Here is a 14,350-nt window from a genome sequence, read left to right on the forward strand (position 1 = left end):
TAAAACCCCAGTGTCCAGCCACATCCCAGCCAATTACATCAGAAATTCTGGGATAGGGAAGAGAAGGGGCCCTGACACTGATAGTTTCAAAAATTCCCCTGGGGATTCCAATGTACAAGCAAGCTTGGGAACCACTGCCCTAAATGGTGGGAAAGAGGTAATCCAAAAAGTCCAAATGTCTTTTAGGAGGTGGGCTATATAGCAGAAGTGAGTGACCTGGTTCCTCTTTACCTGGGAGAAACAGAGATGACAGAACCTGGGGTATGTTTATTCTCTGAGTTCCCTGAGCCTCAGCCTGGTTTACAACAGTGGCTCTCAAGATGTGGTCCAGCACAAATGGGAACTTGTTAGAAATGCAGATTCTGGAACCCCACTTCAGCCCTGCTAGATCAGAAAGTAGCAAGCAGAAGTTGTTGTTGAAGCTCAGCTTCTGGTGACAGACCATACCGTCCAAGTGATCTCAAGTGTGAGAACCTGTGTTACATAGAGAAGTCGAAGGAGCCTCAGAGACACAAATGGCAGGAAGTCCAGCCCTAATGGTGCCTTTTGGATGGCATCAAGAAGGTAAGTGGCAGCCAACTTGTGCAAGGACTGGACAGATTGTCGGACGCCTCAGCAGGGGTCAGCGTGAAGCATTGACAATCAAAGAAGAAATGTCTCCTCCCCAGGAATTTAGATGCTACCCTGGGGAAACGAGGTGAAGTTCCAATTGAAATGGTTTTTGCCACATGGCAGAGAGATGGCTCAAATACAGAGTTGAGTCGCAGAAAATAATGCTACATTTCTCACACACCTGAGCTGGGGGTCTGACATTTATACACAGTCGTGATTGGGAGCCCTAATTGAGATGATGCCTGACGTAGTAAGAGCTCAGCAGCTATTATGAGGATGGTGATGGTGGAGGGGACGCCTCTGCTGAATTCATTCAGCCTGATGTACACCTTGGACAGGCAACACGCAGCAGCTTGAGAAGGCACTAGAATTGGGGTCGCCAAACTTTTTCTAAAAAAGGCCAGATAGTGAACAGTTCTGTGTGAGCACTACTGTTTCAGCTATGCTATAGGGTAAGAGCAGACGCAGACTTCATCTGTAAATGAATGGGAGCAGGGCCACGCTAAAGCTGCATTTATGGACATTGACATTTGAATTCCATATCATTTTCATTTGTCAAAATAATCTTCTTCTTCTGATTTTTTCAACCATTTAAAACTATAAAAACCTTCCTTAGCTCAGAGGCTGTGCAAAAACAGGTGGCAGATCTATATAATGTTCTTTAAATGACAAAGTTAGAGAGAGAACAGATTTGTGATCGCCAGGAGTGACAGATGAGAATATGGCTCTAAAAACGTGGCATGAGAGAGCCTGGTGGTGATGGAATAGTTCTGTGTTTTGATTGTGATGCTCTCGTACAAAGCTACACACGCATGTGCGCGTGTGCACACACACATGCTTATATGTATAGCTGGTGAAATATAAGCTCTGTGGCTTACACCAATGCCAATTTCCTGGTTTTGATATTGTACTGTAGTTATGTAAGATGTTAACACTGGGAGAGGCTTGGCAAAACACACACAGGCTCTGCCTGACATTTATTTGCAACTTCCTATGAATCTACAATTTTTTCAAAATAAAATATAAAACAAAACAAAACAGGGCCATAGTTTGCCAACTCCTGCCATAGAATTTTAAGATGGCTGATAAGCCCACTATACCTATGGGTCGTATTAACTTTAAAATAAGTAATATTTACTTATATAATAATGTGCTGTGTAGGAACACAGCACAGTGACAGCCCTCTTACAGGAGCTGACATTTTCTCGTTTGTCTACAGGTCCCAGAGGGTTCTTCAGGAAACCTCCTTCTTGGTGATTTTAAATTCTCTGTTTCACTGCTTCACTTCCTCTTTGAGTCGAGAGGCTGAGGTTGAGAGAGACCTCAAGGAAAGCGGACAGAAGGCATATTGATAATTCTGCCTCAGAAGAGGGTGGCTCTCCAGAATTCTGGCCACAAAATAGCATGGGCTCGCTCATTGGGAAGTGTATTCCCCCACACCCCTTCAGCATCCCTGGATGCTGGTGTAGTATAGCCCATTGCTTTATCCTTCAGTATGGTTAAACTGCCCCTCTGGGCCTCACTAGAGGGGTCTGTATCGAATATCTTATTGAATAAGACACCATGAAGTCCCTTTCTTAAGAGGGACAAGCTCAAATCTCTGAGACCACAAAAGAGCAGGCCAGGAAGACTACTTTTCTAGAAAACGACCACACATTGCTAAACTTGCTGAAAATTAATCCCTAATAACAAAAAGTCTATTTTTCTTTCCTCCTCTCACTTCTTAGATGTTTGCTGAATATTTATTATATGCCAGGGACTGTGCTTAGTGTTGAATGAATGGAAAACAGGAGCCCGTACTGAATGCCTTCCTCATGTCAGGGACTCTTCTAAGTCCTTCCTGTATAACTACATCTTCAACTGCCAAATGAAGCAGATAATATTACTCTTTTTATGCTGAAAATGTCAGCAGTAAAGAGGATATAAGCTGCAAGTGCTTGAGGCCTCCATGCAAAGCCCCAACGTGAAGCCAACCAGGGAGAGAGCAGGGTAAGACACAGAGACTGAGCCCTGATGACATTGCTTAAGGATCCAACACGCCTGAAGCTAACCTGTCATTTCAATTATGCACATACATTCCTTTATACGTTAGCAATTTCAACCTGGGTTTGTGCCACTGGCGTCTGAACGAATCCTCCTGGGAACATGGTTGTGATTCTCAAGGAACCTGGTGGTGAGGAGCAGGAGATGGACAGATATTTATAATCAGTAATGCAGGTGTGTGCAAGGTATAACAAGTGAGCGTCCAGAAGAGAAAGTGAATGGTGTCACTTGGATCAACAGGAAGATCATGCGCGAGATGTTATGTTTGAGCCAGGCCTCCTGTGGGAGTAGAGTCTGCAGTTGGACAAATCAAGAGTCTTAGAAAAAGGGAGCAGAGGCAAGAGGGAAATTTTGGTAAGAGGAAGCTGCATGTACAAAGATATGGTACATTTCACATATTCTACTCTGGAAACTGATCAGAATTTACCAAGTGGGCCAATAGGTATTGCAGATTAAGGGTTTGTCAGCGGCCATTATCCTGAGAGCTTTCAAATTCTTGTGAAGGGGTTTAGATTGTATTTGGTGGCAGATAGAGACCCACTGAACCATTCAGTGAGACTGAGCAAGACACCTCCCACAGGCCTGGCTCATGGGAGGGACCCAAGACACGGAGGCCCTGTATGTCCAAGGGTCTATAAGAGATGGGTGGCGTTATAAGGTGCACATTGTAAAGATCACTGCCCATTTGGAAAGTAATAGGGAGGGAGCCCCATCGCAAGGAAGATCGTGGGGGCCCAGGTGGAAGGTGAAGCCTTGCTAAGCCTCACCACCTGGAGATGAGAGAATAGGGCTGGGGTGAGGAAGATCTAGGACGTAGAACTGAAGGACTCGGGACAAATAGGATTTAGGGACTGAGGGTAAGCTGCAGGTCTAAGTGACCCCCAGGCTGCTGTCTTGGATGACTGACTTCGTGCCAATGCCAACTTCTGAGCTGTGGAATGAAGGAGGGTAAGCGCATTTGCAGACAGGCAACAGGGGAAAAGATAATGAGGTCAGGTTTTAACAAAGGGAGGCGGGATGTCAGGCAGACAGTTTTATATACATATAGGTCGAGATGTTGAGAAGGGGGCTAGGCTGGTAATACACTTGGAAGTGACTGGCATACATCTCAGTGTTTCTCAGCTCTGGCAGAACCTTAGTATCACCTAGGGAGCTCTCAAATATACTGAGGCCTGGGACCCCGGAGTGGGATCTTCTTTGCCGCTGACATTCGTAGCAACAGGCTAGCAACAGTAGCAGCCCCCTTATTGAAGGACAGCTGAATCCTTGCCTGTAGACGCCGATCTGATTGGTTAGGGGAAGGGTTCCCAGGCTGGGTGGGCATCATGGGTGTACCACCTGTGCAGTCACACAGGGCCCTGTGCTTCTGATCTTCCTGCTTGTTTCAATTCTCTGCTAGCATCATCTTAAAGTCTTCATCATTTTTGAAACAAGGGGCTTTACATCATTTTAATTTTGCCCTGGGGCCTCCAACTTATGTAGGCCATCCTGGGCCCAAGCATGGGTAGTTTCAAACACTCGCCAGGTGATTGTAATATGCAGCTGAGTAGCACAGGAACAGAACAGCTTAGCCCAGGAAACATGGAATGGGGAGTTTGTGGATGGAGCCCGCAGAAACATTCACATTCTATGGGGGGATGGAAGAAGGGGTTCAGGCAGGAGAAGCAAAAAAAAAAAAAAAAAAAAAAAAAACCAAAAAAAAAACCCACAAAAATCAGAAAACTAGGGAAGCAATAGGAAAGCGGGAGACCTCAAAGCCAAGACAAGGGAGGGTGGTCAGCACATTTATAATACTGCAGCTCTATGTTAACGAACTCGGATTTAAATTAAATAAATAAATAAAAATAAATACAGCTTTGTGGTTTTGGTAGGACTATATTTCACTTTAACCATTGAAAATTTAGCCTCTAAATTGAGTTGAGCTGTAAGTATAAAATACACACCAGATTTCAAAGATTTAGTTTAAAAAATGTGAAATACTTCACTAATAACCTTTGTATTGATTACATATTGAAATATTAATGTTGTAGATATACTGGGTTAAGTAAAAGGGATTATTAAAATTAAAAAAAAAAAAAACAAAGGTGGGGGGGGTGCCTGGGCGGCTCAGTCAGTTAAGTTTCTGACTCTTGGTTTCAGCCCAGGTCACGATCTCGTGGTTCGTGGGTTGGAGCCCTGCGTCTGGCTCTATGCTGACAGTGCAGAGCCTGCTTGGAATTCTCTCCCTCCCTCTCTCTCTGCCCATCCCCTGCTCACACACTTGTTCTCTTTGTCTCTCAAAAATAAAGATTAAAAATTTTTTAATTAAAAGATAAAATAGTGCAGAGAGATAAACAGCTAGGTGTTCAGGATGACACTTATTAGCTCAGCCAGACCAGTAAGCCAACACAGGATTGAAGGTGAACAAGTTAAAAACAGGACAGCAGGGTTCCAAAGAGCTCAACCATGAAGGAAGGGGAAGAAAAAGGGCTGTGACTAAAGGAAGACAGTAATTGTTACTTTTTTTTTTTTTTTAAGTCCAACACATGTTAATATTGGTGGGAGGAAAGCAACGGGAAGCGCGGGCATGAGGGTAAGTAATGGGAGGGTGACCAAGCAGATGTTGGGCAAATGGGTTCAAGAATTCAAGTTCTGTGAGGATGGACTGCTGACCCATTCGTACCATCTTTGTGTCTGCGAGAGGCCGTGGCATGTGACAGGTGCTCACACCCTCAGATGTGGTCAGCAGCCAGAATGGACTAGAGGGCAGTGGTAATTCGAGGCTGGAACCAGAGTGGGTCACTTGCTAGGAGGGGTGGGTCGCAGTACCTCTGTTCTGCACCTTTTCCACCACTTTGCTGTGGGCATCTTTTATCTGCTTCGGGTTGGTGATATCCATCTGGAGCACGGAGACGCGCTTGGAGCAGGTTCTTCGCAGTTCCTCTGCTCCTGGTCCCTTTTCATTCAGAACTCCGACAAATACCGTGAAGCCAAGCTCATCCAGATATTTGGACAGGGCATGGCCAAATCCAGAATCACCACCTGCAAGGGATGAAGGCAAGACAAAGTGGGCTCAGACTCAGGTGGCAGGAGAAGTCACTTAATGAGGAAAACATTCCATGCTAGGTATGATTGTCCACGTTTTCTGGAGAGGGTGGCACTTGAGGAAGTTTCTTTATCTGCTAAGTGGAAAAATGCACAGACAAGCCAAAACAGATGCATTTCTCTGTATAAAAAGAAGAAAAGTTAGGTAAAATTTGGAGTGGGGGCTTAAGTGAAAGGGGAATTTCTGACGGAGGGATGGTCCAGGAGTGGCTGGTGGCCACATAACTCAGGAGGGAAAATAAAGACACATCATGGAAATTTTTCTATTAATCTCTGCTGCATCATATTTGATGTAGCTTCCATCACTCCATAAAATCTTCAGTGAATCATTCATTACAAACTAATACCTTAGGGTTGGTTTTGGGTTTTAGAGACATAACAAAATGTCAGATCCTGCGTCCCTGTGGACAGAAGTCAGGAACAAGAAGCTTCCCAGTCCCTTCTAGGTTATGAAAGATGATGGCTCATAGCCACCTGCACTGCTCATCTCCTCAGAACCTTTTCCCCCATGATGGCCTTCTCCCATGATGAATAGACATCAACCCTAGAAGGATAGGTGCAACAGAAACCAGATAGAAGGCCCTAAGTGCATCACTTTGTGGAAATAAATGGATGACAAATAATATGTAAAATACCCCTCATACTTTGAGGTGGGAGTTTATCCAAACCAGTCTGCAGGATATTATGGACCCTTGAAAAATGGTTTCATGCCCACAAGTGATAGATATCTGAAGGTCTGAATGAAGGCAACATGCACATAAAATCACCTGTTGGGCCATAGCAGAACAAACACCCAACAGTCAATATGCCTCCAAAACTCTAAAGGTGAGACATAGTCTTCACACTGGCTGGGTCAGGTGATCTTTCCTGTAAACCTTGAGGTATCCCTCTTATCAGCAGTCAGGGGCTATAGTCAGGCATCTACCTAAGAACTGGAAAATATGAGAAATCAGAGAGCACGCTGACAGTTAACTCAAGGATCAATGTGTCCGTGATCGGAAAAGACATCTTACTTCCAAGCTAACAAAACCTTCCTGGAATCTGAACAGAAGTGTCACTGTCCCTAAGAAGAGGATGATCACCATTAGACGGTGAAAGGACAAACTCAACACCAAAAAAAAAAAAAAAAAATCAAACAATCTAATTCAAAAATGGGCCGAGGCAATGAATAGACATTTTCCCAAAGAAGACATACAAATGGCCAACATACACATGAGAAGATGTTCAGTATCACTAAGTGCCAGGGAAATGCAAGTCAAAACCACCATGAGATACCCTCTCACACCAGTTAAAATGGCTACAATCAAAATGACAAGAAATAACAAGTGTTGGCGAGGATGTGGAGAAGAAGGAACACTTGTGAACTGTTGTCATGAACGCAAATTGGTGCAGCCACTGTGGAAAACAGTATGGAGGTTGCTCAAAACATTAAAAATAGAAATACCATATGATGCAGTAATTCCACTATTGAGTATTTACCCAAAGAAAACAAAAACACTACTTTGTAAGGATACGTGGATCCTTATTTGTATTGCAGCATTGTTTATAACAGCCAGGAAATGGAAGCTACTTAAGTGTCCATCAATAGATTAATGGATAAGGAAAACGTGTTTTACACACACACACACACACACACACACACACACACACACACACACAAGAATATTATACAGTCCTAAAAAAAGAATGAAATCCTGCCATTTGAGACAACACGGATGGACCTAGAAGGTATGATGCCCAGTGAAATCAGTCACACTAAGAAAGACAAATACCATGTAATTTCACTCCTAAGTGAGACCTAAAAAACCAAACAAATGAATAAACAAACAAAAGGCAGAATCAGACCTATAAATACAGAGAACAAACTGATGGTTGTCAGAGGGGCGGGGGGTGGTGGGTTGGACAAAATGGGTGAATGTAGCATTTTGCTTAACAAAACATCTTGGAGTGCTGCCTGGGTGGCTCAGTCGGTTGAGCGTCCAACTTCGGCTCAGGTCACGATCTCACGGTTTGTGGGTTTGAGCCCCATGTCGGGCTCTGTGCTGACAGCTCAGAGACTGGAGCCTGCTTCGGATTCTGTCTTCCTCTCTCTGCCCCTCCCCCGTTAGCGCTCTGTATCTCTCTGTCTCTCAAAAATAAATAAAAATATTTTTAAAAAGTATCTTGGAGGAATATCCATGTCAGTTGATATAGCTCTACCCCATCTTTTATAATTGCTGTGTCATGGGGCGCCTGGGTGGCGCAGTCGGTTAAGCGTCCGACTTCAGCCAGGTCACGATCTCGCGGTCTGTGAGTTCGAGCCCCGCGTCGGGCTCTGGGCTGATGGCTCAGAGCCAGGAGCCTGTTTCCGATTCTGTGTCTCCCTCTCTCTCTCTGCCTCTCGCCCGTTCATGCTCTGTCTCTCTCTGTCCCAAAAATAAATAAACGTTGAAAAAAAAATTTTTTTTAATAAAAAATAAATAAAATAAAATTGCTGTGTCATATTCCATCATAAGCACCAAAAGTTATATAATCATTTTCCTATTCATGGACATTTAGGTTAATTCCTTCTTTTGCTCTCATGTACAGTGCTGGAAAGAACATCACTTATGTGTCTCTGAATGTATGTATTTGTTCTCTAGGACAGACACTGAGACTTTCTGGGTCAAAGATAGACACGTTTAAAATGGTCATAGATTTTAGTCCTTCACATTTATCAGCAAGGCATGTGAATGCCTGTTTTTCTGTCCTTTTGTCTTATTTATTTATTTGTTTCTTTGTTTATTTATTTATTGCTTGAATATGGCTCACACAATGTGACATTAGTTTCTGTAGTGCAAATTAGCGATCTGACAAGTTTACACATTATATTGTGTTCAGCACAAGTGTAGCTACTATCTGTCCCCATACATCACTCTTACAATACTATGACTATATTCCCCCTGCTGTCCCTTTCATCCCTGTGACTTATTTATTCGTTGCATAACTGGAAGCCTGTATCTCTCACTGCTCTTCACCCATTTTGCCCAGCCCCTAGCCCCCTCCCCCTAGCAACCGCTACTTTGTTCTCTACTTATGGATCTGTTTCTGATTTTTTTTATTTGTTTTGTTTTAGATTCCACATACAAGTAAAATCATACGGTATTTGTCTTCCTGACTTTTTTCACTTAGGATAATACCTTTAGGTCCATCCATGTTGTTGCAAATGGCAAGGTCTCATTCTTTTTTATGGCTGAATAATATTCTGTGTGTGTGTGTGTGTGTGTGTGTGTGTGTGTGTGTGTGTGCACGCGCATGCATGTGCACCACATCTTCTTTATTCATTCATCTATTTTTTAAAATATTTTTAATGTCTTTATTTTTGAGACAGAGAGACAAAGCACAAGTGGAGGAGGGGAAAGAGAGTGAGAGACACAGAATCTGAAGCAGGCTCCAGGCTCTGAGCTCTCAGCACAGAACATGATGCGGGGCTCGAACTCACAAGCAGTGAGATCATGACCCGAGCCCAAGTCGGATGCTTAACTGACTGAACCACCCGGGCACCCCTCTCCTTTCATCTGTCAGCGGACACTTGGATTGCTTCCATGTATCTACTACTATAAATAATGCTGATTGCATTTAACTTTTGCTTCTTGTATGTCCATGTGCATCTATGCTCGGGAGACAGGGCTCTGTGTAAGCATCACCACCAGGGCCTGCCCAGAGGAAGAGACAGTAACAATGGAAGCAGATAGAAGCATCTGAGCCAGGTGACAGATGTCCATCTTGGTATAAATTAGCACATTAGAATTATGGCTCTTCAACATGTAATAATATATGTGTGTACCAGTTTTGTGAGCCCAGTGAATGTGGCTTTGCCCTGCAGCTGGACAAATTCAACTTCTCAGTCAACTATGCTGGAACCAGCTCCTGGACAGTGTCAAGCGCCACAGATAGGTGCCAAGCACGCAAATCCCTACACCACCCCGGAAACCCCAGATGTCACTGGTGACCAGTACTGTCTTGCAAAATTATTCTCCAAATGTCAACAGGTGAGATTACCTTTCCCATTCTACACATGGGAAAACTGAAAAGGAGAAGGGCCAGCATTACAGAGATAGTAGGGATAGACTTAGACTCTCTGCTGGGGCCTAAATCCAAGCCCATGCCTCTTCGTTATCCTGGACCATCCACCTTCTCCTTTATCTGTTTAAGAAGAGAGGGGAAGTGTGGGGAAGCCAAGTCCAGAATGCTCCTCGTGTGGTCCAGCAAGGAACTGTATGATCAACCTGCAAGTAACTAACTTAGAACCCGATTGGCACGAAGAATGGGTCTGGAGCTGGGTTACACCTGCTCTGACGGACAAGGCCATGTGTGCACGGAGGCCCCTCCCATTTGTGATACACCAAACCCTGTGCTTCTGCCTCATGGTTGACGCAGCTGGGCATATTGAGGCCATGAATTTTCAAGCTTCCAGTTTTCCTGACAGGTTTCTGTCATATTAGGATGTCCGCATGTTCCTTCCCTGCACAGAAAGACTCGTTCTGCAGTGCAGAGATGAAAGCCGCGGCCCCGGGTTCCATGCAGCAAAGAAACACCCAGCCAGGGCATGTGCAGAGGAGGGTGAGAAAGGTTGTCCACCCAAAAGTCTACCAACAGACGGATACATAAACACAACATGGTGTATCCATCCAATGAAATATGATTCAGCCATAGAAGGAAATAAAGATCTGTTACACACTACAGCAATGGTGAATCTTGAAAACTTTATGCTAAGAGAGAGAAGAAAGAGATGTGTTGATCCTGACTACATGTTCTCTGAGTAGAGAACAGTCTGGAAGATATTTTTGAAAGTAGCGTCTTTTTAAAAAAATTTAATTTATTAAGTAGGCTCCATGCCCAATGTGGAGCTTGAACTCACGACCCTGAGATCAAGAGTCACATGCTCTACTGATGGATGGAGCCAGCCACGCACCCCCTGAAGGTCGTAACTTTGACTAGCTTCGTGAATCCAGGATCTAACTCTCTAGAAAGTTCCTAGGAAGAGCCTGGCATGTGGAAGATACAGGCAAACTTCAGAGATTTTGCGGGTTCAGTTCCAGACTGCCACAATAAAGCAAGTCAAATGAATGTTTTGGTTTCCCAGCATATATAAAAGTTATGTTTACACTATACTGTAGCCTATTAAATGTACAATAGCATTAGGCCTAAAAAACAATGTACTTACCTTAATTAAAAAATACTTTATTGCTGGGGCACCTGGGTGGCTCAGTCAGTTAAGTGTCGACTCTTGATTTCGGCTCACGTCATGATCTCACAGTTCGTGAGTGATTCAAGCCCCGCATCGGGCTCTGTGCTGATAGCGTGGAGCCTGCCCGGGATTCTCTCTCTCCCGCTCTCTCTGTCACTCCCCTGGTCGCTCTCTCTCTCTCGTTCTCCGTCTCAAAACTAAATAAATAAATGTTAAAAATAATATATTTAAGAAATACTTTATTGCTAAAAAATGCTAACCATCATCTGGGCTTTTTGCTGGTGGAGGGTCTTGCCTAGATGCTGACGGCTGCTCACCAAGTGGAGTGGTGGTTGCTGAAGGTTGGGGTGGCAGTGGCAGTTTCTTAAGACAACGGTAAAGCTTGCCACATCGATTGACTCTTCCTTTAGAGAGTGATTTCTCTGTTTCATGTGATGTTGTGTGATAGCATTTTATCCACAGGAGATCTTTTTTTCAAAATTGGAGTTAATTCTTCTCAAATCCTGCTGCTGCTTTGACAACTCAGTTTATCTGCTAAATCCTCTCTTGTCATTTCAGTCATCTTCACCAGGAGTGGAAACCACTTTCACAAAGGCCACTACTTTCTTCGGTCATCCATAAGATGCAACTTCTCATGCATTAAAAGTTTTATCATGAGAAGGCAGCAATTCAGTCCCACCTTCAGGTTCCACGTGTTTTTTTTTTTTTAATGTTTATTTATTTTTGAGAGAAAGAGAAAGCACAAGCCAGGGAGGGGCAGAGAGAGGGGGAGACAGAGGATCCAAAGTGGGCTATGCACTGACAGCAGTGAGTCTGATGACAGCAGTGGGGCTCGAACTCACGAATGGCGAGATCATGACCTGAGCCAAAGCTAGACGCTCAACCGATTGAGCCACCCACATGTCCCAGGCTCCACTGTTAATTCTGGTTCTCCTGCTATTTCCACTACATCTGTGGTGACTTCCTCCACTCGAGTCTGGACAGCCTCAAAGTCATCCATCCATAAGGGTTGGAATCAACTTCTTCCACTCTTGTTAATGCTGATATTTTCACCTCTTCCCATGAATCACAAATGTTCTTAACAGCATCCAGAATGGTGAATCCTTTCCAGAAGGTTTCCAATTGACTTTGCCCAGATACATCGGAGGAATCACTTTTTATGGCATCTCTAGCCTTACAAAATGTATTTCTTAAATAATAAGACTTGAAATTCAAAAATTACTTCTCTATCCACGGGCTGCAGAATGGATGTTACGTTAGCAGGCATGAAGACAACATTCATCTCATTGTACCACCCCCATCAGCATGGGTGACTAGATGCATTGTCAGTGAGCACTAATATTTTGAAAGAAATTTTTTTTTTTCCCCTGAGCAGTGAGTCTCAATACTGGGCTTAAAATATTAGGCAAACAGATGTGCTGTCGGCCAGGCTTTGTTGTTCCATTCATAGAGCACAAATAGAGCAGATTTAGCATAATTCTTAAGGGCTCAAGCCTTTTCAGAATGGTGAGTGAGCACTGGCTTCAATTCAAAGTCACCAGCTACATTAGCCCCTACGAAGAGAATCAGCCCCTTCTTTGAACCTCTGAAGCCAGGCGTTGATTTCTCTTCTCTAGCTTTGAACGTCTTGTTGTTGAGTGAAAATCTGTTGGTCAGTGTAGCCATTTTCACTCTGTCTAAATACTTTGTTGCAGCTTCTGCAACAGCACCTGCTGCTTCACCTTGGACTTTGAGGTTAGGACACAGCCTCTTTCCTTTGCGCCTCACGAACCAGTATCTGCCAATTTCAAGCTTTTCTTGTGCAGCTTCTTCGCCTCTCAGCCTCCATGGAACTGGAGAGAGTTAGCACTTTCCTCTGGATTAGGCTTTGGCTTAAGAGAATGTTTGCTCTTCTATCCAGACCACTGAAACCTTCTCCACATCAGCAGTAAGGCCTCTCGCTTTCTTCGCATTTGCGTGTCTGCTGGAGGAGCCCTTTTGATCTCCTTTGGGAACTTTCCCTTTGCACTCACAGCTTGGCTAAATGACGCAAGAGGCCTGGCTCTGGCCTATCTCCGCTTTCAACATGCCCTACTCCCTGAGCGTAGTCACTTCTAGCTTTTGACTTAAAGTGAGAGACAAGGGACTCTTCCTGTCACTTGCACCCTTAGAGGCCAGAGTAGGGTTCCTAACTGGCCTAATTTCAATACTGCTGAGTCTCAGGGAAGAGGGAGGCCCGAGGGCAGGGGGAGATGAGGGAAAGGCTGATTAAGTTTGCTATCTTCTATGGGCACGCTTCGTGGCGCCCCAAAACAATGACAATAGTAACGTCACAGATCACTGATCACAGGTCACCATCACAAATATAATAGTAAAGAAAAAGTTCGGAATACTGTGAGAATTACCAGAATGTGTCACACAGACATGAAGTGAGCAGATGCTGTTGGAAAAATGGCGTCAATAGACTTGCTCAACACAGGGTTGCCACAAACCTTCAGTCTGTAAAAATCGCATTGTCTGCGAAGCACAACAAAGCCAAGTGAGGTAAAAGGAGGTGTGTCTGTGCTGGAGGCAAATGGAGTGATGGCGTGTTGAACTTTGCCAGGCCCTGTGATTCTGGAAAACAGCAAACAGAATCGCCCCCTCTCTTTGTTTCTTAGGAGACAGCTTAGTGCAAAGAAGTCACCTGCCCCCTGTGACCTGGGTAACACTCATGGATGCTCCCCTGGCTTACCTGTGACAGGGCCAGACCCAGGTCCTCCATTGCTCCATAAATAATTAGCTGAATGGCCTGTCACCAGCGAATCATTGGAAAAAAGTGCTTGTTAACCAACCTTTGGTGCAGATTCTCTTCTTTCCCTGGGCCCTGGCCCACCCCCAGCCTGAGCCAGTAGACAGCCACTCCTGAGAATAGGCTGGTCTCAGGAGAAAACCTCCTTTCATCTACTGTCTGGCCACAGCCTGCCTGCCCATGCAATGCCCCTCACCTGGAGCCATCTGCACGTGTTTACTGCCCCCTCTAAAAGCAACATTCTGTTTTTGGTCCAGCCCTTGAGATACTTGCAGACCTATGGTCAGAGTATTTCCCATACGACGCCTGTCCTATCCCCCTGCAATAACCCTTTCAAATAAAACCTCTCCTTAGTAAATCGGGATTTGTTTTTATTTGACGGTGAATTAACAAAGCCAAAGTTCATAGAAGGCCGTCTGCTTATCCTTATCTGTAAGAAGGCACAGCACAGAGGCCTGGGTGTGAGCCTTGGTCCCACCATCCCTACCTGTGCAACCCTGGTCAAGTTATTTAACTTCCCTGTGTCTCCGTTTCCGCATCTGTAAAGTGGACTTACTAATGACACCTAAACCAGTTAATATTTGTGATGTGTTTAGCAGTGCCTGTTCCCAGTAATAATCATATAGATTAAA

The 14,350-nt window shown here is 44.4% G+C and overlaps 1 protein-coding gene across 1 annotated transcript in view; it reads right to left on the reverse strand.

Annotated features, from left to right (window-relative positions):
* The window catches only part of HSD17B2 (hydroxysteroid 17-beta dehydrogenase 2), a 91,831-nt gene that overhangs the window by 36,466 nt on the left and 41,015 nt on the right, over positions 1 to 14,350 (reverse strand). The window contains exon 2 of the mRNA XM_086688822.1: positions 5,464 to 5,676. Coding sequence (XP_086544948.1) covers positions 5,464 to 5,676 — 213 coding nt within the window. The remainder of the gene's footprint in view (positions 1 to 5,463; positions 5,677 to 14,350) is intronic.

This window comes from Puma concolor, chromosome E2, assembly GCF_028749965.1.
Source record: "Puma concolor isolate L17-30 chromosome E2, mPumCon1.1.hap2, whole genome shotgun sequence".
NCBI lineage: Eukaryota > Metazoa > Chordata > Mammalia > Carnivora > Felidae > Puma > Puma concolor.